Source organism: Maniola jurtina, chromosome 3 (assembly GCF_905333055.1).
Source record: "Maniola jurtina chromosome 3, ilManJurt1.1, whole genome shotgun sequence".
NCBI classification, from domain to species: Eukaryota; Metazoa; Arthropoda; class Insecta; order Lepidoptera; family Nymphalidae; genus Maniola; species Maniola jurtina.
Window position 1 is genome coordinate 12290725 of NC_060031.1, and position 26702 is coordinate 12317426.

Below are 26702 nucleotides of genomic sequence, written 5' to 3' on the forward strand. Positions count from 1 at the left end.
TCATAATAGCTATCTGCATGGCAACTTTCAACCCGATCCGTCCAGTAGTTTGAGCTGTGCGTTGATAAATCAGTCAGTCAGTTTTCCCTTTAATATATTTAAAAAAAAAACAGTTGCTCTTGAAATGCACTTTCAATAAAGGAGGAACAAACGTAAAGAATGAATTTGAGAATCTATTTAGGTAAACGGTTATATAACGTTTTGGCTCCAGTAACGTTTTACTGACATTGACCGACTGATGATCACAACAGGAAATTCAAACTTTACGCTTGTTCAGAACTTCGTATGTCATACATTTATCTAATTTACATTTACAAAGTCCTCTATATTAATATTAAGTGTTATAATTTATAATTCAGCAACAGTACTCATTAATATTACTGCAACACAGATTCTTTTATAATTTCCCACATTTTTCAAAAATATACACTTTATCTTTTTAAAATGATCCAAAATAGTTCTCTTCGCTGTGTTAAAATTAAACAACTTTATGCTAATTTTGCTTTGCCTCGGTTTTTGATTGAGTGCCAAATTATATAATATTGTGCCTGTACGATCTTCACCTATAAAATGTTATGACGAAAGTCCTTTACAAAGCTTATAAAAAGATAAATTATTTAGTGCAAATTCCAGATTTTACATGTAGGTATAAAGCGTAAAAAATTAAGTTCTGCGTAATAAATTCGAGATTTATTGCACAAGTTCAACATGCGACTGACGTGGCCAACATTTTACTTACCTACTACTGAGTATTGACGTCATAATATGCTGTTACATTGCATGTGTCGTGTAGGTACGTAGTTTAAGAATTTCATAAATATGAAAATACGATTTCCACTGGTACAGAATTATTATTGTATCTCAGGATTTGTCCTGATTCAGTCCTAATATTATTTCTTTTATTTAATAAATATATTCTGAAATTTGGTTGGAATTTTCTAATTAATCACAAAATTACAGAATTGCATGAAGGCCTATATCGTACAACTAAATAAATTGTTACCCATCAAAAACATAACATGTACAAAAATCCAAGTCTCGCAACCTACCTAGTTCTTCTACCGCAAAAAGTTTTGAGATCTAACATAAAACCAAGTCAGTTAATTTATTCAGTATCTATAATCCCACCAAAAACATTTCATGTAAAAAGGTAGCCAAGACTCACAAGTTCATAATGTTTTCACTGTTAAAAAGTTATGAGATCTCTAGTAGAGCCAAGCCCCTAGCTGAGCTTAGATTTGTGCTGGCCATGGGACCTATCCCAAGTCCAAAGTAATATAGCTCTTAAATGTTCTTGACTGTATCAAATTTATAACAATAAATAACAAATCACTCTACTTACAAGCTCTGATTCTACAAACCCTATATCTTGGTAAAAAAAGTACGGCTTGGCCGTTTACAGTTCGTGGATTTTTTAACTGAAATGACATTTAAGCCCGGAATAGCTTCTGCGACCATCACGAAGTACAATACAAATTAGTAATTGTCGAATAGTTTTACGAACATTAAACGGCCAAGCCGTCCTTTTTTTACCAAGATGTAGGGTTTGTAGAATCAGAGCTTGTAAGTAGAGTGATTTGTTATTTATTGTTATAAATGTGATATAGTCAAGAACATTTAAGAGCTATATTACTTTGGACTTGGGATAGGTCCCATGGCCAGCACAAATCTAAGCTCAGCTAGGGGCTTGGCTCTACTAGAGATCTCATAACTTTTTAACAGTGAAAACATTATGAACTTGTGAGTCTTGGCTACCTTTTTACATGAAATGTTTTTGGTGGGATTATAGATACTGAATAAATTAACTGACTTGGTTTTATGTTAGATCTCAAAACTTTTTGCGGTAGAAGAACTAGGTAGGTTGCGAGACTTGGATTTTTGTACATGTTATGTTTTTGATGGGATCTCATTTCTTTTTGTAGATAGGTAACCATCCTTTTTAGTTCAGATACGGAACCGTATAGTAGGTGGTAGTTTTCAACATTGCCGCCGAGTACAGATCAGCGTCGATGTAAGGGTCCCCACGCTCGTCACAAGTATAAAGTTGTATCCATCCCAGTGCACTACCACATACTCGACTATAGTACGCCTAATATCGTAAGACGACTCAATATTCCCATACATAGAGAATGACAAAGTTTAAAATTTACACCAAAATAATAAAACATCGCTACGCGAACTTTTTGATATTAATTTCACAATTATTTTACTACAGTATTATATTATAAGAAGATAACACCACAATCCGGGAAAATAATACAACTCTTTCGTAGAGTTCTCGAACTCGTCTATTTTACTTAAAACTTGATACTACTAACTAACAATTGAATTATATTTTATGAGTACCAAATGTTCATCAGACACAACCCATGAATGGACCTCGACGTTTAGGGCTGTTAACCATACTTAATAATAAAGTATGTTACCTTATTTCGGGCAAACGTAACGTATGAGAGCAATATTTTTTTTTTTGCCTAATTTCACTTATATTTTTTTAAATTTTTTACTTAAACAAATAAATCTATACTAAAATAAATTTATATCTATGTAAAGACGTAAAGTTTGAAAGTTTTTTGTAGGACGTAATCTCTGGAACTATTGAACAGGTTTTTAAAATGAAAATTTTAATAAGCTACCATCTGCCGAATAACCACAATACATCGTATTTTTGTAAGTTCACTTTTTAACTGCTCTAGTTTACTATTAACGTGAGTTTTCCGCCTCAATATTTTGTATCCTCATACAAGATCTGTTTACAATTAATGTAAATCGGGTGATATTTAAGAAAAGAATATATATTTAATAGGTGGCAACTGTCAACCCTACTGACATACCACATCTGGCAAAATTAACAAATAACTCTAAACGACTGAGTCTGCAAAAAACAATGCATAGCATTCATTGAAAAGAAACAAGCTTTTTTTCCGAAGACCGAATCCATCGAGTGCCAACAGGATCCCTATTACTAAGCCCCCGCCGTCCGTCTGTCCGTCTGTCTGTCAGTGGGCTGTATCTCATGAAATATAGAAGGTAGATAATTGAAATTTTGAAAGATTGTGTATTTATATTGCCGCTATAACAGTAAATAATGAAAATAAAATAAATAAAGGGGGCCTCTATACACGAAATGTGATATTTTTAAAGCGTCTCTTTTGTTTTTTTAAACCAAAATACCTATTTAAAAAGTACATAATTTTCAATTTTGTGCGATGGTATGGAACCCTTTGTGTGCGACTCCGACTCGAGCTTTCTATTGTATATTTCTATTGTAGCGTATAAGTTGCTTTCGAAGTAAATATACCATATTCTGTACCATATTAGTACTATGTAATAAGGTTCATTATTGTCTATTTCAAATATGACATACCTACTCCCACTGCCTACCTGCTCTGTAAAGGGGTCCATTATTATTTTCTATTTTCAAATACACCATATTATTACGATGTAATAGGGTTCATTATTGCCTATTTTCAAATATACCTTTTTATTACTTTGTAATAGGGTTCATTATTGTCTATTTTCAAGTATTATCGCCTAAAAATAGGCGCTTAAGTTATTCGAAATTCACTGCAAATGTAACTTTGTAATCACGCAAGTTTACAATCTTTTTATATAGGTTTACAAAGTTACTTATGCAGTAATAAGTAAAAATAAGTATATCTTGAAAACGGGACTGAAATTCAGGCATTTTTAAATTTTTCCTTGCTTTATACTCTAAACACTAACTGTGTGCAAAATTTGAAACTTGTAGGTCTGCTAGAAGTACCTTAGAATTTTGATGATCGGTGAGTGTGTCACTTACAGAATCAAGGAACTTTGACTTGTAATAGTTCATAAACTACTGGTTCAAATTAAATGTAATTTGGGCATATACCTGGTTTTCCTAAGTCCTCTTGGTCACTGAAAATTCAGACTTCTAGCTTTATCTGCAACGAAGTTACAGGGGGGTCGAAAGTGACACGAATGGGTTCGAGAAAAGGATGGTACGGTGTGCCTCTAGCTCGACTTGGCCGGGGGCACTACCGTGCCCCCAGAACAATAAAGTTGTTTAAATAAATAAATAAATAGTTGTACAACTACAATTTGTATGCATGCGCTACCTCTAAATATCGGATTGGATACCTACTTTAAAAACGCTCCCAAGTATTTTGAAGCCATTAACAGTCATGTCACGTTCTCGGTATACTATAATTATGTAGATGGTCACTAGGAAGCGAGGTTCATTAAAATCGCCGCAACGGGAAGTCATGGATACTTCTAAGCCGCAAATGTACGCAGATGCTGACAAGGCGTTATTGATACGTTGACTAATTGCTTACATTAGACTCGGTGTCGCTGGCGGCCGGACCGGGTACGCAAATAGTCACAATGATTGACTTACCACATGCTGAGAGAACGAAACTAAACTAATGAGGTACAAGTTACAACGCTTCGGGTAAAGCGGCAAATATTGGGTATTAGAATAAAGGCAAAGGGCCCTTCGAGGGAAAAGCGAAATCGATGAAAACTCTATAATTTTTGTAAGATCAAATATTCTTAGTTACAAGAAAATCGGCGACCTACATGATAGACAAAGTGCAAACTAGAAATCGTATAGGCTCGTGACTCCTGCGCTCCGTCTCAAGAGAACGAAAGTCGTTTGTGGGAATGAAGTAATCTTTTGTAATAAAACTGCACGATCAATTTTAAACTTGTCTTTACCCAAGTTTAAAAATCTATTAAAAGTATTCTCCTGAAAAAAAAATATTACACAATCATGATGAAAAGAAAAGTATTTCAAATAGATACAGTCCAAAATGAATAATATGAGGCACAAATCTTACTAACGAATTTGTTGATTCTATAAAAATTCACTGTTTTAAAATCCCTTCAAACTAACTATACAAGTATTTAAGAGGGGTCTGTGGTTTTCCAGATTTCTGTTAAAATATTCGGTTTCAAAGTTACGCGGTCTTAAAAACGAGATGGACAAAATTTGCCCCAGGCTGTACAAATACAAAGATATTATAATAAATTCAGATAAAATATACCATTAATTTTGAATAACTATTTACATATAAAAGCAGTCGCTGAAAATATTTGAAAAAAATAAAAATTTAAATCGATTTTGTCTAAGATTTCCCTTTTTTTACTTTACGGCTCTGGATGGAAGTCTTTTTACGCCTATCACAAACTTAATGTCACAAGGTCACAGAAGCTTAAAAATTGTTTGAGCTATTATTATAATGTTGCCATTCAACTCTTATTTTAAAATAAATACATAGACGCGTATATTATGTAAAATATAAAATTAATAATGTAGCATTACAATATTCACAAAAAGGGTTATTTTCTTGTTTTCTAGTCGGTGGTCAAATTCGATGTTCACTGTCATGTGGCGATTGTTAGTCTGTGTCTTACGTCCTATGCTGTAGTCAAGCTCAAAAGTACTAGGGCCCAGAGCCGTTAAAGCTGTGTCTCTATGCTTGAAAAATGACGTTTGCTTGACATTCCGTCATCCTGTGTTGTCATCGCTTACTTTCGCTTATACAATATCTGTACTTATTTTTGTTTACCTATAATAATAATATAGTGTCCTAGTCCTACACGATTGCTCCACTAATTATTATTTATTATTACAAGCTGTGTGTGTGTGTAGTTTTAGTTCATGAAAATGCTAAGCTATATGGAAAAAAATGTAAAACGTAAAAATAACTGTAACATAACCTAACCTCAATCAACTTTTTAAAATCTTCATAACTTTAAGCCACGACTGCAAAATAACATGCGACTTTTTTCTTCTTAAAATAGAAGATTTTTACTATTAAATGGCACAGATATCATCTCTGTACATTCTGGGGCACACGTCCATACAATTTTTGTTCATCTCCTTTACATACAAATCTTTGAGCCCCTGTAATTTTAAAACTACATATTTTTAGAAAAATCTAAAACACCACAGACACAGATATTAGTTTCTAGAATATGTCTGCAAAATATGGACTTTGGTTGCTTAATATTCAAATGAAATTGGAACAAAGATTGTATGAAGCGAGTGACGGAGAGAGCCCTGTTAAAAGAATTCATAGACTATACTCGAGTCGAATAAGTCGTTTCAACTGAAATCACATCTCGATTCCAAAAACAAACTCACAGCACCGTTAATTTAGACATAAACGTCGGCGCGCCTTTGCCGATATGTTGAATGTTCGCTATACACAGCAATGCAATAACCGCTGTTTGTTTACACAACATATTTCCACGAATGTCTTAATGTTGGGGCAAAAATAACTATTTTATTGAATGGCGGTGGCGTGTGTGTAGTACCTATAAGCTAACCGATATAGAGTAATTAATCTTGGGTATAAACCTTTTTTATTGGTCTAAGGATAAACATAATCAACTGGGGGCTGTCTTACTATTTGTTTTAGGAATAATAATGATAGCTTTGTCGTGTACCGAAAAACTAGTAGCTTCTCAGTTAAACCCTTGCAAAATTATGTTGGTGGGAATGTTAAAACGAGATGGACAAAATTTGCCCCAGGCTGTACAAATACAAAGATATTATAATAAATTCAGATAAAATATACCATTAATTTTGAATAACTATTTACATATAAAAGCAGTCGCTGAAAATATTTGAAAAAAATAAAAATTTAAATCGATTTTGTCTAAGATTTCCCTTTTTTTACTTTACGGCTCTGGATGGAAGTCTTTTTACGCCTATCACAAACTTAATGTCACAAGGTCACAGAAGCTTAAAAATTGTTTAAGCTATTATTATAATGTTGCCATTCAACTCTTATTTTAAAATAAATACATAGACGCGTATATTATGTAAAATATAAAATTAATAATGTAGCATTACAATATTCACAAAAAGGGTTATTTTCTTGTTTTCTAGTCGGTGGTCAAATTCGATGTTCACTGTCATGTGGCGATTGTTAGTCTGTGTCTTACGTCCTATGCTGTAGTCAAGCTCAAAAGTACTAGGGCCCAGAGCCGTTAAAGCTGTGTCTCTATGCTTGAAAAATGACGTTTGCTTGACATTCCGTCATCCTGTGTTGTCATCGCTTACTTTCGCTTATACAATATCTGTACTTATTTTTGTTTACCTATAATAATAATATAGTGTCCTAGTCCTACACGATTGCTCCACTAATTATTATTTATTATTACAAGCTGTGTGTGTGTGTAGTTTTAGTTCATGAAAATGCTAAGCTATATGGAAAAAAATGTAAAACGTAAAAATAACTGTAACATAACCTAACCTCAATCAACTTTTTAAAATCTTCATAACTTTAAGCCACGACTGCAAAATAACATGCGACTTTTTTCTTCTTAAAATAGAAGATTTTTACTATTAAATGGCACAGATATCATCTCTGTACATTCTGGGGCACACGTCCATACAATTTTTGTTCATCTCCTTTAACTTTACTAAACAATTTAGTTCTTACTACGGGTAGCTGATGCCCGCGACTTAAATCGCGTGGATAATGTTTTTTAAAAATCCCATAGGAACTCTTTAATTTTCCGGGCTAAAAATTAGCCTATGTGTTAATTTAGGGTATAATCTGTCTCCATTCTAAATTTCAGCCAAATCCGTCCAGTAGTTTTTGCGTGAAAAAGTAACAAACATACACACAAACTTTCGCCTTTACAATATTAGTGTGATTGGTATGGTAACATAGTTATAAGTTTCTGTTCTTATGGAAATCCTTCAAAATTTTATTAAAAAATACTTCCATGTTAATATTTATTATACAATAAAATAGTAAATAATAGTTATACAATAAAATGTATGATAATAAAAACAGCAAGAGAACAAAGCCGTGCGTGCCTATTGTAAAAATCTGCTATCTTCTGTTATCAAGAGATCAACACCCTAGGTAGACTGGTCCATGTAAATTTATCTTTCGTCATTACCTTAATTAAACTAAAGAGTAGTAATCTTAACACGATAAACGTGAGCAATTACATTTACAGACAAAAGAATGTAATCCTAAAGAGGCGATAATTTTTTCACTACCTTATCTTAAATCTGTTGGTATCGCCACATTGACGCGGGCATCAGCTAGTCATTTATGAATTCATAAATAACTAGCTGATGCCCGCGACTTCATCCGCGTGGATTTAGGCTTTTTGAAATCCAGTGAGAATTCTTTGACTTTCCAGAATAAAAAGCAGCCTATATGGCTCTTCTGATCTTTTGTATATATCCATGCAAAAATTCACGTAGATCTGTCACGACAGATGGGAGGACGAACCAACAAACAAACACTTTCGAATTCATAATATGGGTTGTGATTGTTGCCTTTGCAAATATACAATTTAAGCTTCAGTTTCTTAGCTTGTGCGGAAAATTGATTTTCTCTATGCCTATTGCCCATGCTATAGTTTCGTTGACAATTGAACCATGTATGGGATGATAGATAGTTCACAAAAGTTACACGGCACGCAGCATCCAGCCAATGTACCGACGTGTATTTATGTACCATCGTAACTGCCGAGATAGATAGCATGCCTGCTCTGACTGGTTTATCGTCTGTTAAATTTACCCCTTTGATGTTTTATTCAAAACTCTACTTACGGTTCTTTTCTGTTTTCAGAACTGCCTACAGAAGAAGGTAAGAAACAAATGGTTTAATGTTACTGCTTCATTTGAACTCACAAATACAAATTACGATTACACTATCTGTTCGAATGGATCACCGTAGGCATAAATTGCTACATGTGGTTTCTTTAAGTTAATACATTAAATGAATGTAAAGTTCTAAAATTATACACTCACTTGTAGTCCATAAAATCAAATGATGACATCTCTTTTCTTTAAAAAAAACATGATTGAAAAGTATGTCATGGACATCTGATATGTTTTCACATAATTCTGCATACAATATAAAAATAATATAATAATATTATGCTTGCCAAATTTAAGTAATTGACCTACAGAACCATGTACCTACAGAATTACATTATGGACTTTGTGATCTTCAAGAAAAAACTACAAAACATTATTGCAATTTCTAGAAGTCAGTTTTAAACGTGTTCTAGTTCACTTGTTCTAATATTTCCGTTAAATGTAGGTAAATTTACACATGTCAGCATCTTGACCTGGTTTTCGTTCTGCGTTTAGATCACTACACTTACAAGCTTTAAGCGCACTCAACAAATATCTTTTGTTCCACCCTGAATCTGCCTAATGAACGCTTTTATCCATAGGCAAAAGTATATGGCAGTTAGTACTGGAACAGTTTGATGACCTTTTAGTGAAGATTTTGCTGTTAGCTGCAATTATTTCTTTCGTAAGTATAGTCTTCAAAAATAATTTTTTTCCTATATTATATGTAATATTTTATTAACTACATCGTTGTTTCTCCTTTACAGGTATTAGCTTTATTTGAAGAGCATGAAGATGCATTCTCAGCATTCGTAGAACCTTTTGTTATTTTACTAATTCTAATTGCTAACGCTGTGGTAGGAGTATGGCAGGTAAAATTTTCTCATTAAATAATACTTACTCCATATTTTTTGAATTGCAATTCGTATTGAAATTATTATAATAATGTTATTTTATAGGAAAGAAACGCAGAATCCGCCATAGAAGCTTTAAAAGAATACGAACCCGAAATGGGTAAAGTACTAAGAGGAGACAAATCCGGCGTACAGAAAATCCGAGCAAAAGAGATCGTGCCCGGTGACATCGTCGAGGTGTCCGTCGGAGACAAGATTCCCGCCGATATCCGCCTTATTAAGATTTTTTCTACCACCATCCGTATCGACCAGTCTATCCTGACTGGTGAATCCGTGTCTGTGATCAAACACACTGACGCCATTCCGGACCCTCGCGCTGTGAACCAGGACAAGAAGAACATTCTCTTCTCCGGTACCAACGTCGCTGCTGGCAAAGCCCGCGGTATCGTCATCGGCACCGGTCTCAACACTGCCATTGGTAAGATTCGTACTGAGATGTCTGAGACTGAGGAAATTAAGACACCCCTGCAACAGAAACTCGACGAATTCGGTGAGCAGCTGTCGAAGGTCATCTCTGTCATTTGTGTCGCCGTGTGGGCCATCAACATCGGCCACTTCAACGACCCCGCTCACGGCGGAAGCTGGATCAAGGGCGCCGTCTACTACTTCAAGATCGCTGTGGCCCTGGCCGTCGCTGCCATTCCAGAAGGTCTGCCCGCTGTCATCACCACTTGTCTCGCTCTCGGTACCAGAAGAATGGCTAAGAAGAACGCTATCGTCAGGTCGCTGCCCTCCGTCGAAACCCTCGGTTGTACTTCCGTCATTTGCTCCGACAAGACTGGCACGCTGACCACCAATCAGATGTCTGTATCCCGTATGTTCATCTTTGAAAAGATCGAAGGTGGTGACAGCAGCTTCCTCGAATTCGAAATCACCGGTTCCACTTACGAGCCTATCGGTGACGTGTACTTGAAAGGACAAAAGGTTAAGGCTGCGGAATTCGACACCCTCCATGAATTAGGTACCATTTGCGTGATGTGCAATGACTCCGCTATTGACTTCAACGAGTTCAAACAGGCATTCGAAAAAGTCGGTGAAGCCACAGAAACCGCCCTTATCGTTCTCGCCGAGAAGATGAATCCGTTCAACGTTCCTAAAACCGGCCTCGACCGCCGATCGACAGCTATCGTCGTCCGACAAGAGATTGAGACTAAATGGAAAAAAGAATTCACTCTCGAATTTTCCCGTGACAGGAAATCCATGTCCACCTATTGTACACCCCTCAAGCCCTCGCGTCTCGGCACCGGACCTAAACTGTTCGTTAAGGGTGCCCCAGAAGGCGTGTTGGAGCGTTGTAGCCACGCCCGTGTCGGAACTGCTAAAGTTCCTCTCAACTCGACCCTCAAGAACCGCATCTTGGAGCTCACTCGCCAATACGGTACTGGACGCGATACCCTACGTTGCTTAGCCCTGGCCACAGCCGACAACCCCATGAAGCCCGAAGAGATGGACCTCGGCGACTCCAACAAATTCTACACCTATGAAGTCAACCTTACGTTCGTCGGTGTCGTGGGCATGTTGGACCCTCCCCGCAAGGAAGTGTTCGACTCCATCGTTCGTTGCCGCGCTGCCGGCATCCGTGTCATTGTAATCACCGGTGACAACAAGGCTACCGCTGAAGCTATCTGCAGGTACTGTATCGTTACAATATCAACTTCGAGGACCTTGTGGTGTAATGTAAAGACTGTTGTCGTATTTGCAGGCGTATCGGCGTGTTCGGAGAAGACGAGGACACGACCGGCAAATCTTACTCTGGTCGCGAGTTTGACGATCTCTCAGTGAGCGAGCAACGCGCCGCCTGTGCCAAGGCCCGTCTATTCTCGCGCGTCGAGCCCGCCCACAAGTCCAAGATTGTTGAATACTTACAGAGCATGAACGAAATCTCCGCTATGGTAAGTAAACGAATATTGCGAAAATAATCAACCGTCATTTGCAACGATTCGAGAGATATACTGTTTGGTCAGTGATGACTGAAGCAATGGTAATAGATTATATGGTAATATAGACCCCATATAAGTTACTTCGAAAATAGAATATCCCGCGATATATATTTATTGCTTTGAAAACAATATCTTCGTAAATACAATAAGCGAAGGAACATTATTGGATGTTTACAATAATTGTACTATTGGGAATGGTTTTGAAATGTTTATGTTAGTCAGTTGGAACTGTTTATAAACTGTAGCACTCTGAAATATCTTGTCCGAATTGATAGATACAAAAACAATAGCGAGGATAGATCCTTACTCAAAAAACGTAATGATAAAAAACATTGCAGTTGTTGTAAATATTCCGGCGCTTTATCAAATTAAACAACGCGTGAGATGGTTGAAAACTGAACAGATCTATAGTACATCAAACATTTTAGTTCACCACGTCATAACAAACTAGCAGTCGTTCACAACTTCCATCGCTTGGAATCATGTTTACATTCCTAATTTGTTCCAAGTTTTAGATAGAACTTTTTAAGACCTATTCGTATGACCTGAATGTTCCTATTTCTTTCTGAAATACTCCTACTAAAGCGATCAAATGATCTACTGTTAAATTTTATGGTCCATTCACATCACGGTCTATTCAGATAATACGTTGCCTTTCTTCCTAGGTATAAAAATGTAACTGTATATGGCACCCACCAAAGGATCGCTTCATTTTCATGCAAATCTCTGGTAGAAAGGCAGCTCTTCAGAAAGACTCTCAAACACCTTGCAAAATTCAAAAAAAAATTACAATATAAACTGTCGTATATACTCAACTATTGAATATGTACAAAAGAAACAAGTTTATTTGCTGTAAATATAATTTTTTTGGGACTGGTTCATTTATTTGCTATTTTCCGCTGAATAGTGTTAAGTTTAGCAGATAAGCATCGAGAAGGAGTAATGCCATGTGATATTTCAGACTGGTGACGGTGTGAACGACGCGCCCGCCCTCAAGAAGGCTGAAATCGGTATCGCCATGGGCTCCGGAACCGCCGTCGCCAAGTCTGCCGCCGAGATGGTGCTCGCCGACGACAACTTCTCATCCATCGTTGCCGCCGTTGAAGAAGGTTACTTTACCAGATACTTTTTATGGGGTCTTCTTCGTCGTATTCCTCAATAGCTGATGCCTGCGACTTAGTCCGCGTGGATTTAGGTTTTCAAAAATCCCGTGGGAACTTCGAAGCAGCTAGTTAGCGACTTTGGTCAACATTGCATAACAGCACAATCGATTGATATCGCAACCAAGCAACCACATGGATCCAATAGTTAACCTTTCATGAAAATATTGTCTGACTTCACCGAAACTAATCCATGAACTATAATAATTGTCATTCACTTTAATTTTATTTCGAAAAATGGCGTCCTTAAAAGTACATATTCGTAAAGTCGTAGCTCGTGTTTCCAGGTCGTGCCATCTACAACAACATGAAGCAGTTCATCCGCTATCTGATCTCCTCCAACATCGGTGAAGTCGTGTCCATCTTCCTGACTGCCGCCCTGGGTCTGCCCGAAGCCCTCATTCCAGTACAGCTGCTATGGGTCAACCTGGTCACTGACGGTCTGCCCGCCACCGCTCTCGGCTTCAACCCACCTGACTTGGACATCATGGACAAACCACCCCGCAAGGCTAACGAAGGTCTCATTTCTGGATGGCTGTTCTTCAGGTACGATATTTGACTTCTGGTGCTGTACCTTGTGCTTTACATGGCATGAACAATTCTGGATCTTTTTCTACACTTTGTTGTTCCACTGTATTTGTTAGTTTGGAGAAAAACATCAGAATCGATGCCATTGACTCGCAAACATCTTCAGCAAATACGCAATATTGATTTTTGGGTCTCCGGCAAATCCCCTTGCACAAAGGGATTGCTACCGCGCGGGACTTCGGGATTTTTGAATAAGTGACCCTTTGCTTTCCGCGATGAAAACGCCGCTTTTTGCTCAAGTTGTTAACTACTACCTGTAAGTGAGCTATATTGTTTTGTCCAGGTATATGGCTATCGGAGGTTACGTGGGCGCGGCGACAGTGGGCGCCGCCACGTGGTGGTTCATGTACTCGCCGTTCGGACCGCAGATGACGTACTGGCAACTCACGCACCACTTGCAGTGCATCAATGGCGGCGAGGACTTCAAGGTTACTTCTTATTTTATAAAATTTAACAATAATCTAAAAAAATCGCCAAACCTAGGCAACTGCCTAACTGTTGTGAACTGACGACGACTTTTTTAATTCCAAAATGTTGAATTAACTGAACTCTTGTGTACATTCCAGGGCATCGACTGCAAAATCTTCACTGACCCTCACCCTATGACGATGGCGCTCTCCGTGCTGGTCACCATTGAGATGTTAAACGCCATGAACAGCTTGTCAGAGAACCAGTCGCTAGTATCCATGCCGCCCTGGTGCAACATGTGGCTCGTCGGCTCCATGGCGCTCTCCTTCACGCTACACTTCGTCATTCTACATATTGAGGTCCTCTCGGTGAGTGCTTTGCGTTCCTGTGCTCCTAGTACATTTGAGGCCTCCAAAAATTGTGGATTGTAATCGGAAAGAGGATACCATATCCTGCTGTTCCATAAGGCTAAGGGAAAGGCTAAAGGCTAGGGAAGGTCCCTTTATTGTATTATGGTTTAATTTGAAAGGGAAATGTCAGACCTTACTTAGTGAATTCTCATGGGGGATTATTATTTATTCTATTTAGGTACACCAATAATGTTTTATATGATTTACTATCTACTTAACATAACTGCTAAAACCGCTAAAATCTACGACTGATAAAATCATAGCCCTTACTTTTGGCTTTGCCGTAGTAGTATAAAAAGTGAGGCCGTATTAGGAAGTGATTGGTTTTGAGGATCTGGGGAGAGCTAGTGTCTTATGGCGTGGCGTGTGTTGCAGGCCGTGTTCCAAGTGACGCCGCTGTCGGTGGAGGAGTGGCTGACGGTGATGAAGTTCTCGCTGCCCGTGGTGCTGCTGGACGAGGTGCTCAAGTTCGTCGCGCGCAAGATCTCCGACGGTAAACGAACCCTGCTTGACTGGCTCGACGGCATGCAATGGATTGTGCTCATGTGGGCCGTCTTCTTCGGCGTCATCATCTACGGACCCATATAAGCCGGTCCCGCCCGCCTTCGCCCGTTTGTTCACCCCCCTAATACCCATCACCCGCGCTAGCCGCTCCGACCCGTCGCAGCGGCTAGCGGCACTGTGGAAACGGATGGACGTTGAGCTCGCGCTCACCACAGTACCTCTAACAGTTTGAATGCTAATCCCGGAGCACAGTGTGAGTGATCCCCCGCGCACGGTGCTAGGGACCAGGACGCTAGTGACCGTCGAAGTGACTCTACGTCTCGGCGAACTGTGGCGCGCTTCGGCCCGCGACGTGTCCCGTAGTGTTACGTTACGTTAGGTGTAATGTTATGGCGCGTACTGACCGAGTGGCCGAGGCGAGTGAAGGCGCATTGTGGGGGTCGCCGATGGATACCGAATGCTCGCTTGCTTTCGCTGTTATTCAATCAGCGAACAGTAGGGGAGGCCGAGTATGTTTGTAACACGAGTAACAAAGTCGATTCTTCGGTATCTATTTAACGAATTTGTAATGATGAGCGTTTAGTGCGCAATACATTTTGTATTGTATATTGATTTATTTCAATAACTTACTCTCAGCAATATTTTTTTCAGTGATATTTAGCATATCCTCTATTTCTTAATAAAGAAATTTGATTTGATTTGATTTTGATTTGATTCTTCTCGTGAGCTATTGATGTAAACTTCATATAGAAAACTTCATCATTACAAATTCGCTAAACAGATAGGTACTCAAAATCGACTTTGTGACATTGATAAATAACCTTTCCTCAAATTCCTTTACTCAAACATTTTCGGTCTTCCTTATCGATTCGCTCGTCTTCGCTGATTGTACAACAGCGAAGGCAAGCAAGCGTTTGGTGTTCATCGGCCAATCTACAATTCGCCTTCTTTTACCTCCGCTGCTCGATCCCGTAAGCTTAGTATAATTTAAGATTTTACATCTCCCCACCGTTTATAGAATTTGAGCGTAGAGATACTTTGACGTTAAAGTAAAATGAACCTTAGTCAGCTAGGTTTAAAGTTCAAGTTCGTCCATACAGCTAGCGTGCCAAGCGGAAGCAACCTTAGAAAGATACAATAAAATCGGTGGTACTAAATTTTCGACTGTCAATCAATAGTCTTTAAGTCTATTTTACTTTGACGTTATTGTGTTTCGAAACACAAATTCTACCAACATTGTTGTGATGTAAAATCTACTGAGCCTACCTTACTTGGCCTTAGGCGTTAGTACGAGCGGCGCGACGTCGCGCGCTCGTGTCGTATGCATTTCGCATGTGCGAGACAATAACTCCCTTTACACGATAACGACCCTTCGGGAGTCTCGGTTGTACTTTCCGTTTTCTGTATCACGTATTGATTAATATTAACGCTATTACTTATTTATAGTGGCTGTGAGACATGATCGATCCAAATTTTTTGAAATGTTTTTTAAAATTTACCAGAATCTTTAGTGATTTGATGTGAATTTTGAATTGGATATTAAATTTTTTTGTATATAAAACGGAAAGAGCTCCGTGGAATATGGTAAAGTGAACTCGCACAGCTCAGTACCTTGTCCTCTTGGACTGCAGACATATTACAATATGGAAACTTATATAATATATCTTGTAATGTTCATTGTTAGCTTAGAAATAATTTATTGTAAGTGTATCGTTAGGGATGTCGTGTTTTCGACGGCTGATCTTATTTAATAATTGTTTCTTTTCTGTTTTGTGTCGGCCGCGCGGTGGCCGACTCGCGTTTCGATTCTACTTCAGATATAGTCTGGTCGGTTCGCAGCTAGCTTAGTTAGCTTCGAATTCTGCTTTTAACAATATTAACAAATTTATGAATGTGTCTTCTTGCGCTAACAGCATTGTATTTAGAAGTTTCATCTCTAGTTTATAATGAGAAATGCCTCATTTACTCACTACCTTTAAATGTCCAGTGTCTACGGAATAAATAAATAATTAGCTAAATAGTATGAAAGTAATAATGTAAAGCTATATAGTCAAACTATGTACTAATACGAGTATAATTTAATATAATTCTTTTTCGGTTTTGGTAATTCGGTGATAATATTTTAGTTTTAATTATGAAATTATTTCGTAACCAATTCTATAGATTTGGTTTTTTTTTCATATCGGCCATTGTGCTGATGGGGCATAATAATTTGTAATGATAAGATTTTTTTTAAGTGGGTAGACTCAGAAATTTATTGTTTAAATCTGGACACACATTTTGTAACCATAAAATTATTGTTTAACTATAACCTAGCATGAGAGTGTATTGCATGATATTTTCTTTTTTAATTTTAACTGTACAATAATTTTGTGTGATTGAAACTAAATTTCCAAATGTAAAAATACTATTCTCTCAATGTATAAGGAAACATGAAGATTTTTAAACTTAAACTAAATATACGAGGCCATAGTTACGAACTACGTTATATTCCACACTGCACAATTGAGGGCATGCTCAAAAATTTGTGAACCCCATACCATCTCCTATTTATATAGTAACTATGTACTAAACTGTTACAAATAACTAAAATATACACATTTTACATTAAATAAAATGTTGCATATTATTCTTCTCATACCACCCCTAGAATGTATTACGATAGTGCTCTTTACGTACCCTCTTCAACAATATATCCAAACTGCACATAACAAGACATACCTACATTCTTAGAACAGTCTACATGTTCCTCGTTGCACTACTAACAAACATGTCTGTATGATTTTCCTGTGCTAACCAAAAGTTTTGCAAGCTTCAATAAAAAATTGGCTATTGGCTATCAATCTAAATTATATTTGAATATAAACAATACTACAAATTTTTACTAATTGGTTTTTCTTTTTAAAAAAATTGCAGAACCAAAATTTTCTTGGAGAAATGTTTTTGTAACAAATTCTATCTACTATCAAACAAAATTGATCTAAGGGCACATGACTGGTTTGAAAAATATTAATTTGTGTATTATTTTATTATTGATACAAAATGTATAGGTACCTACTTTAAAATAAAACATAAATTCCAATTTTTAATAATAATAAAAATATCAGTCGTGTGCCCAATAGTTCTCGATTGCAAGACTTTCCCTCCCCTGTGCCCCTGGGCCCGCATGCACTAACGCGCACTTGTCTGCCCCCAGCCAAGCCGACGTGGACGTTGTAAGCGGCGGAGTCCTCGCAGCGCCCCTGCACGCATATTCCATGAACACTCGTTGTTTGTTGTGATCCCGCAGTGAAACTACACATTTAGTAAAGTACGACACGTTCACGGTTGTGATCTCTGCATGGACCTCGTAAGTTCGGACGGCGGCACTCGCTCGCACCGCACTAACTCTAACGTTGACGTTGTTTTGCAGCGAACGAGGTGGTCATTGACAAGTGGTAATCCACGACATAGTTCCCACCCGCTTCTCTGCTCGTACGCTCAGTGTCGATAGTGCCGGGCCGCGCGCGGCTCCCCGCCCCGGCCGCCTCGCGCGGCGACGCCACTCCGCCGCCAGAGGACAGTCATGTTCATGTGTATATACTATACGTATCTTAGGAGGTTTAATCCATTTGGTTTACTTGCGTTGTTCTATTGAAGACTACATGGTGCCCGTCGACAGAAGCAGTGCGATAGACTATGTGTACTTAAGTTGACAGCGTGCTATTATTTATTATTGTTATATTTTTATTCTCTTTATCTAGTTTGCTTATCTAGAGCCGATAATTATTATATTAGTGCTGACGCCTCGACGAGCAATATGGTGTCTGTAAGGGAAGGATACGATATTATCCAGAGTTTGGGACCCAACTGAGTCCAGATTTTAAACATACCTGTACATTTTAATGTATTATTGTTTTGTACAATAAATCGTTATAAAACAACTAATGTTTTATTTAGACTAACGTAGCATTAAGGTGAAGACAAACTCCCGTGTTGGTGTGGTGTGTCCAACCCACGCTGATAATATGACTACACGAAGTTCGATACCCTCCATCAGTCCAACTCGACGAGTTCGAACTGAGTGTGTCAATATCAACATGACGGGGTAGGTGTGTTATTATCACGGGGCGACGACAGATAAATAACTTAGTTACTACCTATAACAATTTTAGATGATGCCCGCGACTTCGTCCGCGTGGATTTAGGCTTTTAAAAATCCCGTAGGAACTGATTTTCCGGGATAATCAGTTGTCTGTCAGTTTACGGCAAGCTACCTCTGTACCAAATTTCATATAAATCGGTTAAACAGATGGGACTTTAAGGAATCCCGTGGAAAATATTTGATTTTCCGGGCTAAAAAGTAGCCTATGTCCTTCCCCGGGATGTAAGCTAGTTCTGTACCTTTTATCAAAATCGGTGCAACTGTTGGGCCGACAAAAGCCAGCACACTGGCCATTTCGTATTTTATAATATTAGTATATAACTATAAAGAATTATATATTATGTACAAGCAACTTGAAGTTAATAGTTTCATTTGTATTGTATTTGTTTGACAACGAATACGGGCAAACAACTTCATCAAAATCGGTCCATCGTAGTTCTTTGTTGATCAAATGAACTGGTTGATCATATGGAAGCAACCCGACCCTACGCTTGTGGCAAACTAGTTTTATTTTTAATTTATTTTATGGCAAACAAGTAACGACAAACAACAAGCACTGCCAACGTGTGGACGGGTGTTTGTGTTTGCTTGCCAATGCTTGTCGATCGATCCGATTGGCTGCATAAACCATATATAGCCGAATACCAAACAGCTGGTACTGTGTTTGCCGATACTTATCTACTGTATGTGGTTTGTCAAGAACGTGGGGCGGTACCATGGCGGCACCATCAAGTTCTCTGTGGTATTTGTCGGCCGATGCTTGCTGGTTTTTTGCATGCCATAACCGTGGGGCCCATGGGATGCCCATGGGCCCAATAGACGTCTAGTATTCCGCTAGCGGTACTTTGGTGATTCGCGCTAAAGTACCGCTATTGGCTAAATAACGTGTACTTAAATACTGTACCGCTAGTGGCAGCGTAGTAAATTCAACTATTTTACCGCTAGTGGCGTCATAGTTAATCAGCTCTTGTACCGCTAGTGGCAGCGGAGTAAATTCATTTATTTTACCACTAGTGGCATGATAGTGAATCATGAGCTATTGTACCGCTAGTGGCAGCGTAATAAATTCAACTATTTTACCGCTAGTGGCAGCGGAGTAAATTCATTTATTTTACCGCTAGTGGCATGATAGTGAATCATCAGCTAAATGAAGATGCTGACGCAAAGCTGAGCGCAGAGGGCGCTAGAAGCGCGATGGCCGCTGTCATTTTGTAATTGCTTTGTTTACATCAGTTTGCAAATCGATTTTTTGCTGTTTTTTGTGGTTAAAACCTATCGATCAACGCAATACTTGATATGTATTCTACCTGGAAGCTCAAAGAATTGAAAGACGAATTAAAAAAACGAGGAGGGAGGATAACTGGAAAGAAATCGGAACTTGTAGAAAGGTAGTCCTAATATATATTATTAATTTTTTTTAGTGGTCTTTTATATAATTAGCACCTTTTTTTTGGATTTGAATGTTTTTATTCTTAAATAATTCATGTTAAAAAATTAAGTATAGTCCTGAGATCGTTACTTTAGTACATAATATATGTTTTTAATTTTTAGGTTAGAAGCCTACGATCGAAATTTTAATTTTGGTCACCAAACCCTGCAAGCTTCTCAAAGCCAAGCAATTGACGTACCTGCTGTAGAACTTTACAAAGACGTTAATAGCTCCACCATATTGCCGAAGATTACCAAACATCATATTCAAAGTTACTTTGATAGGTAGGTACCTAGTGCTTATAATAACAAATAATATAATATAATTCTTTCAAAAGACATTTAATATAATAATACTGTTCCTTTATTTATCATGTAATACCCTAAGCCTCATTCAGTCCTCATGCATTGGTATTTATTTCAGATTCAATAAAAATATCTGCGATGCTGTTAAATTGTATGAATCGAGATACCTTCTTGTTTTACGATCAGCAACATCTGGCCAAGATACTTACCTAAAAGGTAGGCTTATTTCCACTTATACTAGACTAGCTATTTAATTTTAACTAGCTGATGCCTTGGAAATTGTGTGGAATAAGTTTTTTGATTAAGTACTACTGAAACTCCTCACACAATATTCCAGGATAAAAAGTAGCCACTCTTCAGGTTCTTAACTATACCCATACAAAAAATCACATTCCATTGCTCTGTTGTGGCGTGATTGAAGGACAAATGAATAAACCAACAAACAAACATACTTTTGCATTTTTAATATTAGTAGGATATAAGAAAATAAAAGGCGATGACTGAAATAATATGCAACTACTATTGATTGTGGTATGACAGTGTGGTTTTAGATTTTGTTTGTGTACTTGCCTTAATTTGATAATTAAAATTTATTATACCTATACTTCCAGGTTATTGCAAGGCATCCATGAAACAACTTCAATACGAGATTAACATCAAATTAAATAACGATGGAATGCCTGAAGAGGCAAACTGTGAATGTGCAGCAGATGAAGGCAATGAAGCCCACTGTAAACACATTGCTGTGGTGCTTCTTGCAGCAGAAAACATTGTCCAGCAAAAAATAATAATACTTCATGAAGTTTCTACGTCACAACTACAGACATTCCATAAGCCATCAAGGAAATATTATGCTACTCCATTACGAGCTTCCAGATTCCCATCAAAAAGGGATATAAATAATACTGTCTTCTCGCCATACTTGAAGCAAAACCCTGATTTTGACAAGAAGGCATTTCAATGCAGATTCCAGTCCATGATTCTAAATTATCCACAGTCATCAATGCCTATAAAACAGATATATCCTGTAGCCAGCCAACGAAGCATATGTTTGGACCATGAGTACTTGGAAAAAAGTGCTATAGATTGTTTTTTAGAATCTATGGTATTGCAAAATGTATCAGAACAAAAGATTCTGGAAATAGAAAGGGAGACTCGAGGACAAAGCAATAACCCAAAATGGCATAGTTACAGAAAAACCCATATAACAGCCAGCATTTTTCATACTGTGTGCCATTTAAAAACTGAAAGTTTATTGAAATATTCCAGTCAAATCTTACATAAAACTACAATAAAAACCAAAGCAATGGCACATGGTAATATAAATGAAAAAATTGCAATGAAAAAATATATGGACACTTTTAATCTTGAAATTACAGAATGTGGGTTATTTTTGAGTAAGGAACGTCCTTACCTAGGAGCATCCCCTGATGGCTTACTGGGATCAGAAACAATAATAGAAGTAAAATGTCCATATAGTTCGCGGAACAAAGAAGTTTGTCCACTAAATGTGCCATATCTACAATATGAAAATGGGAAACTCTCTTTGAAAAAGAACAACATATATTACTATCAAATACAAGGGCAATTGTATGTCACAAAAAGGAAATTTTGCAACTTATTGGTTTATACCTTCAAAAGTTTAGAAGTCATATTCATTGATTATGATGAAGAATTCATTAAGTACATGTTAGAAAAACTTGATTATTTTTATCACAACTTCTTTAAAGCTGCTGTGATTAAAAAACTCCTATATAAAGAATAATAATGTCTAATAAAAAATTTATATAAGATTAAACAGCTTTTATTTCATAATATTTTCTCTAAAATTACATACAAAAGCACAAATGAATAAAATTCTTGATGATAAGGCTACGTGGTATGGGCTTAATTCACTTTTTAAAATCTTGTAAGTTTTGGCTAGCCCAATAATACGTTCTATGTGCACTCGTTTGCTTGCTAGTTTTCGATCCTGGACTATTCTAATACCAGGTATTTGTGTCTTTCCTTTCAAATATGTTGGAATATTAATAGTAACGTCTTTTGTAGCAAATATATCCTGCACATTGAAACCTCTATCAGCCATAATAGAGTCGCCACTGTCACAACGATTAACCAGCTCAGATCTTTCTATGATCTGTCTATCACTGACAGAACCACCATAACATTCTGAGATATATGATATTAGACCACCAGGTGTTGCCCCAATCATAGCCTTCACAGTATTTTTGTGTTTATAATTGCTGAATGTCACTTGCTGTGCTATAGGATTACCAGGCTTTGTAATGGGTATTTCCGTTGTGTCCACAATAATTCTTGTACTCGGAAAACCTCTTTTAAATGCCTCCGGCATAAAGTATTCAACTAATTCTTTAGTGGGCCAAATATCAATTAAATTCCATATTTCATACATAAAATTGATCCATGTTATAAAAATGTTTGCAACATTAGTTTCTGAAATACCAAACAAAAATGCCAACTCAAAATCTGGTAAATACCTTCTAAGTTTCATCATTGTTATTAACATTTGGTCACGAACACAAACATTCATAACTGTACTTCTCAAATAGTTTAAATTATAGCACATAGGAGTTAATGTGTCTAAGAGCAGCATGAATTTGTCATAGTTTTCAAGACCGGTATAAAAATGAATAGTTTTATTATTGCCTCTCATAGCTTCTAGTGATAATATTCCTAAAGTACTACCACACTGAGTGCTAACAGATATTGCTTTTGGAGTAATGTCTTCTGTTGAGGACTCTATTATTGTAGATATTTCTATTTCAGTACTCGTAGAGGGTTCTGGAATACTTTCATCCACAGTTGGTTGACCGAAGTCAATTTGGCGTCTGCTTCTTGCCAAATATCGACGGGCTCTTGATGTAGGCGTTGTTGACACATGGGTGGACCAAGGAAATATGCTTGGTATGGTCCCCTTTTTTAAATACCTGCATATTTGAGGATATCCTGAAAAATAAAAATAAATTGAACAAGTCAGCAATATTATTTGTCTAAACTAGTATTGTAACATAACTAGTAAGATAAAAAATAAGAGCTTTTTAGACCAGGCCTAAAACTATAGGTGGATAAAGGGTGACAGGATACATAGTGATACATTAGTGATGCATGGTTTGTTTATTCTTTAAAAGAAACTAGGGAAATATTCAAACCAAATTATGTGTGTTGGAAATCAGCTTTCAAACACAGTAAAATATTTATAGTTCCATGAACACACTGGTACAAATGATAACTGCGATTCTGTTACACTAATGACTGAAATTAGATACTTTTTAACTCACCTGTGTAAGCTGACTCTCCTACATAATCAGACTCTTGGAAATGATTCCGACATAACCTGCTATGCAAAGTCGCCACAAAATTTTTGCGACGTATAACCTTCTCCCACTGTTTTTTTAACTTTGGATCTTTCGGAAATAAATGGACACCGGAGTTAGTACATCCTGGCACAGCACAAAGAGGCATATTTTGAGAAAATTAAAAAATTACTTTGTGAAAGGTTATTAAACGTATGAATATGACAGTTTTCAATGGCCATGGCGACGATGCGCCATCTGGCGTGATAAAATGGCAGTCAGCATCCCCAATTTAGTGGCAACGTAACTTAAATTCATCTATTTTACCGCTAGTGGCATGATAGTGAATCAGCTATTGTACCGCTAGTGGCAGGTACCTATCGTTGTGTGAATTCCGCTATTTTACCGCTAGTGGCATCGTAGTGAATTTAGCTATTTTACCGATAGTGGTTATAGTACTCATCTATTTCACGGTTAGTGGCATCCTATTACCGATAGCAACGATCTAGACGTAGATTGAATATTTTTTTATAATTTATTTATAATAGTTACACTGCCGATATCTCTATTTCATTTTCAGAAGAAAGTGATTTATTCTACCTAATAAATTGAAATAATGCATGAAAAGGAAGGAAAGTTTTGTTGTTTTGTCCTTTCGACTGACCACAAAATTATATATACTCTTAGCGGACTGTCAACCTTTGCTCAAGTCACAGACCAATAACTGTGATGTGAATTTACATAGACTAAATTATATTAATTTAGCACCAAATCGCAGACCAGGAATCCGGAGACCACCAAACAAGAAAACCTAGACTAGTATAATATAATAGTTATCTGTGAGTAGAACAAGTAGAAAGTAGAAGACACAAACTGTGATCAATTTTAGAAAATGTCTCTTTAAACTGGTGCCTGCCGCCTGGTGGCCAACGGCTTTTAACAAATAAATAATACTCGCGGCATTCGTGCGTTCAAGGAAACTAAACAATATTTAGGTTTGTTGCAAATGAAAGTATTATTTGGCTAAGTCAGTCATGGAAGTATCCAGGTTAGTTGTTTTAATTTTTTTTCTGTGTTAAACTTAAAAGGCTGCAAATATTTCTCTATTTAACTCGTGATGAATTCACATGTAAAGGTATTCTTAAACTGCTATGTCACTTCTTCGTTTCCATGTTTTGTTACTAAAGTCATCATCAAGTAGAATATAGATAGTCTTACGCTGGCCATGCACGATCAAGTTTACCGTCATGTTTGCAGCGAACTTGAAGCGGCGGCTTCCAGTAAATTTGACAGTGTGATGACGTCGTGCACATTTGAAGGTGTATGGCTATCAGTAGACTGGACCCCGCTTCAAGTATGCTGCAAAGTTGATCGTGTATGGCCAGCTTTAGTGTTTTTTTCATAGTGTTAGTTGTTCTTTGATGGATTTGTGCATTATTTATTCACCTCTGGCCCAGAATTTTTACTCTAAACTGTTATTTTCAAGCATCCATTATTTTTCATGTTTGATTTCCAGATTAGAGACAGAGCTGCTACCACATAAAATGGCTCATTTGGATATCATGGAAACGGGAGAATCTAGCACACAAAATGTCGCACCTGAGTCAAGTGCGCGTTTGTTAAGAAAAAGAAAGTCACTGGCCCCTGAGCCCAGTAAATCCACAAATCGTAGAGTCAGTATGAAACCCAGGAAACACAACTTATCTGAAACTGCTAACCCCAAACAAATTGAGGCACTATATCGCAATAAAAAAGTCAAAACACTAACGCGAACTTTAGAGACTATATATGAAGAACCTAAGTTCAGTAGTTCCGACTCTGATCCATTTATTGGGAATCGAAAAATAAAAAGACTGTTGACATTCCAAGTAGGCAGCCATTATACCAAAGAAAAGATAAAGAAACGTCGGGCAAAAATCAAGAAACTTCTGGGTAACAAATCATTCCTTAACAGAAAGAAAATACCAATGAATGTTTTTTTGAAAACTATTGAATCTTTAGAATTAGATGAAGTAGTGCACTCTCAGAGTAAAATTGAGGAAAATGACATTGATACATAGTGATGCTTATTGCTTACCTATGTTATTAGGTTAAGTATCATTATTATATTATTTTAATGTAACTCTTATTCTATCTCGTGCATCTTTGAGCGTAAGGAGAAATTACAACTTCTCTTCAAAAGCATCATTAATATTCTAATGTTTGGCCTTTTGAGCAAACGTCATATGACATTGGCCATCTAGCACATTTAAGATGCTCTTAAGTAATAAAATATTGTTATGTTCCAGTATTTGTTAATGGGTTGGTTTGTGTTAGTAGTTTTATCTTTATGGCCAAAATAGACAAATCCAATAGAATTAAAATGTCTCTGAAATGGAAACACATTTTATTAGCTTACAAGTACTTTATTTCATACTCAACAAGAGCCAAAGTTGGCAGAGAACAAGATAGGGCAAATTGAATTTGCTGGCAAGATGAGGGCACAAGAACGACAAGCACTTCAGTTGTTCTTTACTTCATTTTGCCAGTTTTGGTGTTTTATTCCATTTTAAAAATAACTTTTTAAATAAATCCAGTGAATATTGCTATATAGTGTTACATATTATGAATAAACATGTACATTTGAATCCTAACATCTGTCAATAGTTTCCATAAAAATATATTATTTCTATGCAAGTTACATTTCTGATGGTTTTACACTTTGTCTATTAATAATTTTTAATAATTTTATTTTATTTGCATACTGAACTTCACTGTATTAATTTTTTATATAATATTAAATACCTAAGTATACATCTATTTAATTCCAGCAAGTTTCTTCCAAACTTAATATGCTTCATGCTACAATTCAGTTATACAATGTATATTAGCAATGAATAGGACAGACATTTTGTATAAACAACTTTGATAAAAAATTTAATAAACTCTTATATTTATATCTTTCTTTTATTTTTGTAAGAATTTAAAAGGAATTAAATCAAAGT

At 36.9% G+C, this 26702-nt stretch overlaps 4 protein-coding genes and 1 long non-coding RNA gene across 10 annotated transcripts in view; 3 read left to right on the forward strand and 2 right to left on the reverse strand.

Moving 5' to 3' along the window:
* The window catches only part of LOC123880934 (calcium-transporting ATPase sarcoplasmic/endoplasmic reticulum type), a 41710-nt gene extending 23261 nt beyond the window's left edge, over nt 1–18449 (forward strand). For 3 of the 5 annotated variants that reach the window (XM_045929358.1, XM_045929359.1, XM_045929360.1), the window contains exons 3-12: nt 8592–8609; nt 9205–9287; nt 9370–9474; nt 9562–11147; nt 11219–11408; nt 12418–12565; nt 12904–13162; nt 13488–13632; nt 13771–13980; nt 14398–17143. In XM_045929358.1, the coding sequence (XP_045785314.1) occupies nt 8592–8609; nt 9205–9287; nt 9370–9474; nt 9562–11147; nt 11219–11408; nt 12418–12565; nt 12904–13162; nt 13488–13632; nt 13771–13980; nt 14398–14610 (2957 nt within the window). In that variant the 3' untranslated portion in view covers nt 14611–17143. Of the gene's footprint in view, nt 1–8591; nt 8610–9204; nt 9288–9369; nt 9475–9561; nt 11148–11218; nt 11409–12417; nt 12566–12903; nt 13163–13487; nt 13633–13770; nt 13981–14397; nt 17144–17722; nt 17899–17938 lie in introns of those variants that run through there. The other 2 variants (XM_045929361.1, XM_045929362.1) reach the window with 2 other exon arrangements.
* LOC123880957 lies at nt 1583–26654 on the forward strand. 2 transcript variants are annotated; one of them, XM_045929403.1, is made up of 6 exons: nt 1583–1589; nt 2045–2046; nt 15600–15612; nt 16849–16851; nt 24732–24766; nt 25235–26654. In XM_045929403.1, the coding sequence occupies exons 5-6, from the start codon at nt 24753–24755 to the stop codon at nt 25776–25778; spliced, it is 558 nt and encodes a 185-aa protein (XP_045785359.1). In that variant the 5' UTR covers nt 1583–1589; nt 2045–2046; nt 15600–15612; nt 16849–16851; nt 24732–24752; the 3' UTR covers nt 25779–26654. The 2 variants fall into 2 exon arrangements, with proteins under 2 accessions (XP_045785359.1, XP_045785358.1); XM_045929402.1 differs by lacking the exons at nt 1583–1589; nt 2045–2046; nt 15600–15612; nt 16849–16851 and having other exon boundaries at nt 24242–24766.
* On the reverse strand, nt 5741–7413 carry LOC123880967. The gene is made up of 2 exons (XR_006799384.1): nt 7341–7413; nt 5741–5834 (listed from the first exon to the last, which is right to left on the reverse strand). It is a non-coding gene; the product is annotated as an uncharacterized LOC123880967 (long non-coding RNA).
* LOC123880944 lies at nt 19828–22169 on the forward strand. Its single transcript, XM_045929386.1, has 4 exons — nt 19828–20058; nt 20222–20383; nt 20523–20620; nt 21016–22169. The coding sequence occupies exons 1-4, from the start codon at nt 19967–19969 to the stop codon at nt 22167–22169; spliced, it is 1506 nt and encodes a 501-aa protein (XP_045785342.1). The 5' UTR covers nt 19828–19966.
* Nucleotides 21137–24003, reverse strand: LOC123880945. Its single transcript, XM_045929387.1, has 2 exons — nt 23704–24003; nt 21137–23371 (listed from the first exon to the last, which is right to left on the reverse strand). The coding sequence occupies exons 1-2, from the start codon at nt 23885–23887 to the stop codon at nt 22209–22211; spliced, it is 1347 nt and encodes a 448-aa protein (XP_045785343.1). The 5' UTR covers nt 23888–24003; the 3' UTR covers nt 21137–22208.
* Nucleotides 26655–26702: the final 48 nt, after the last annotated feature.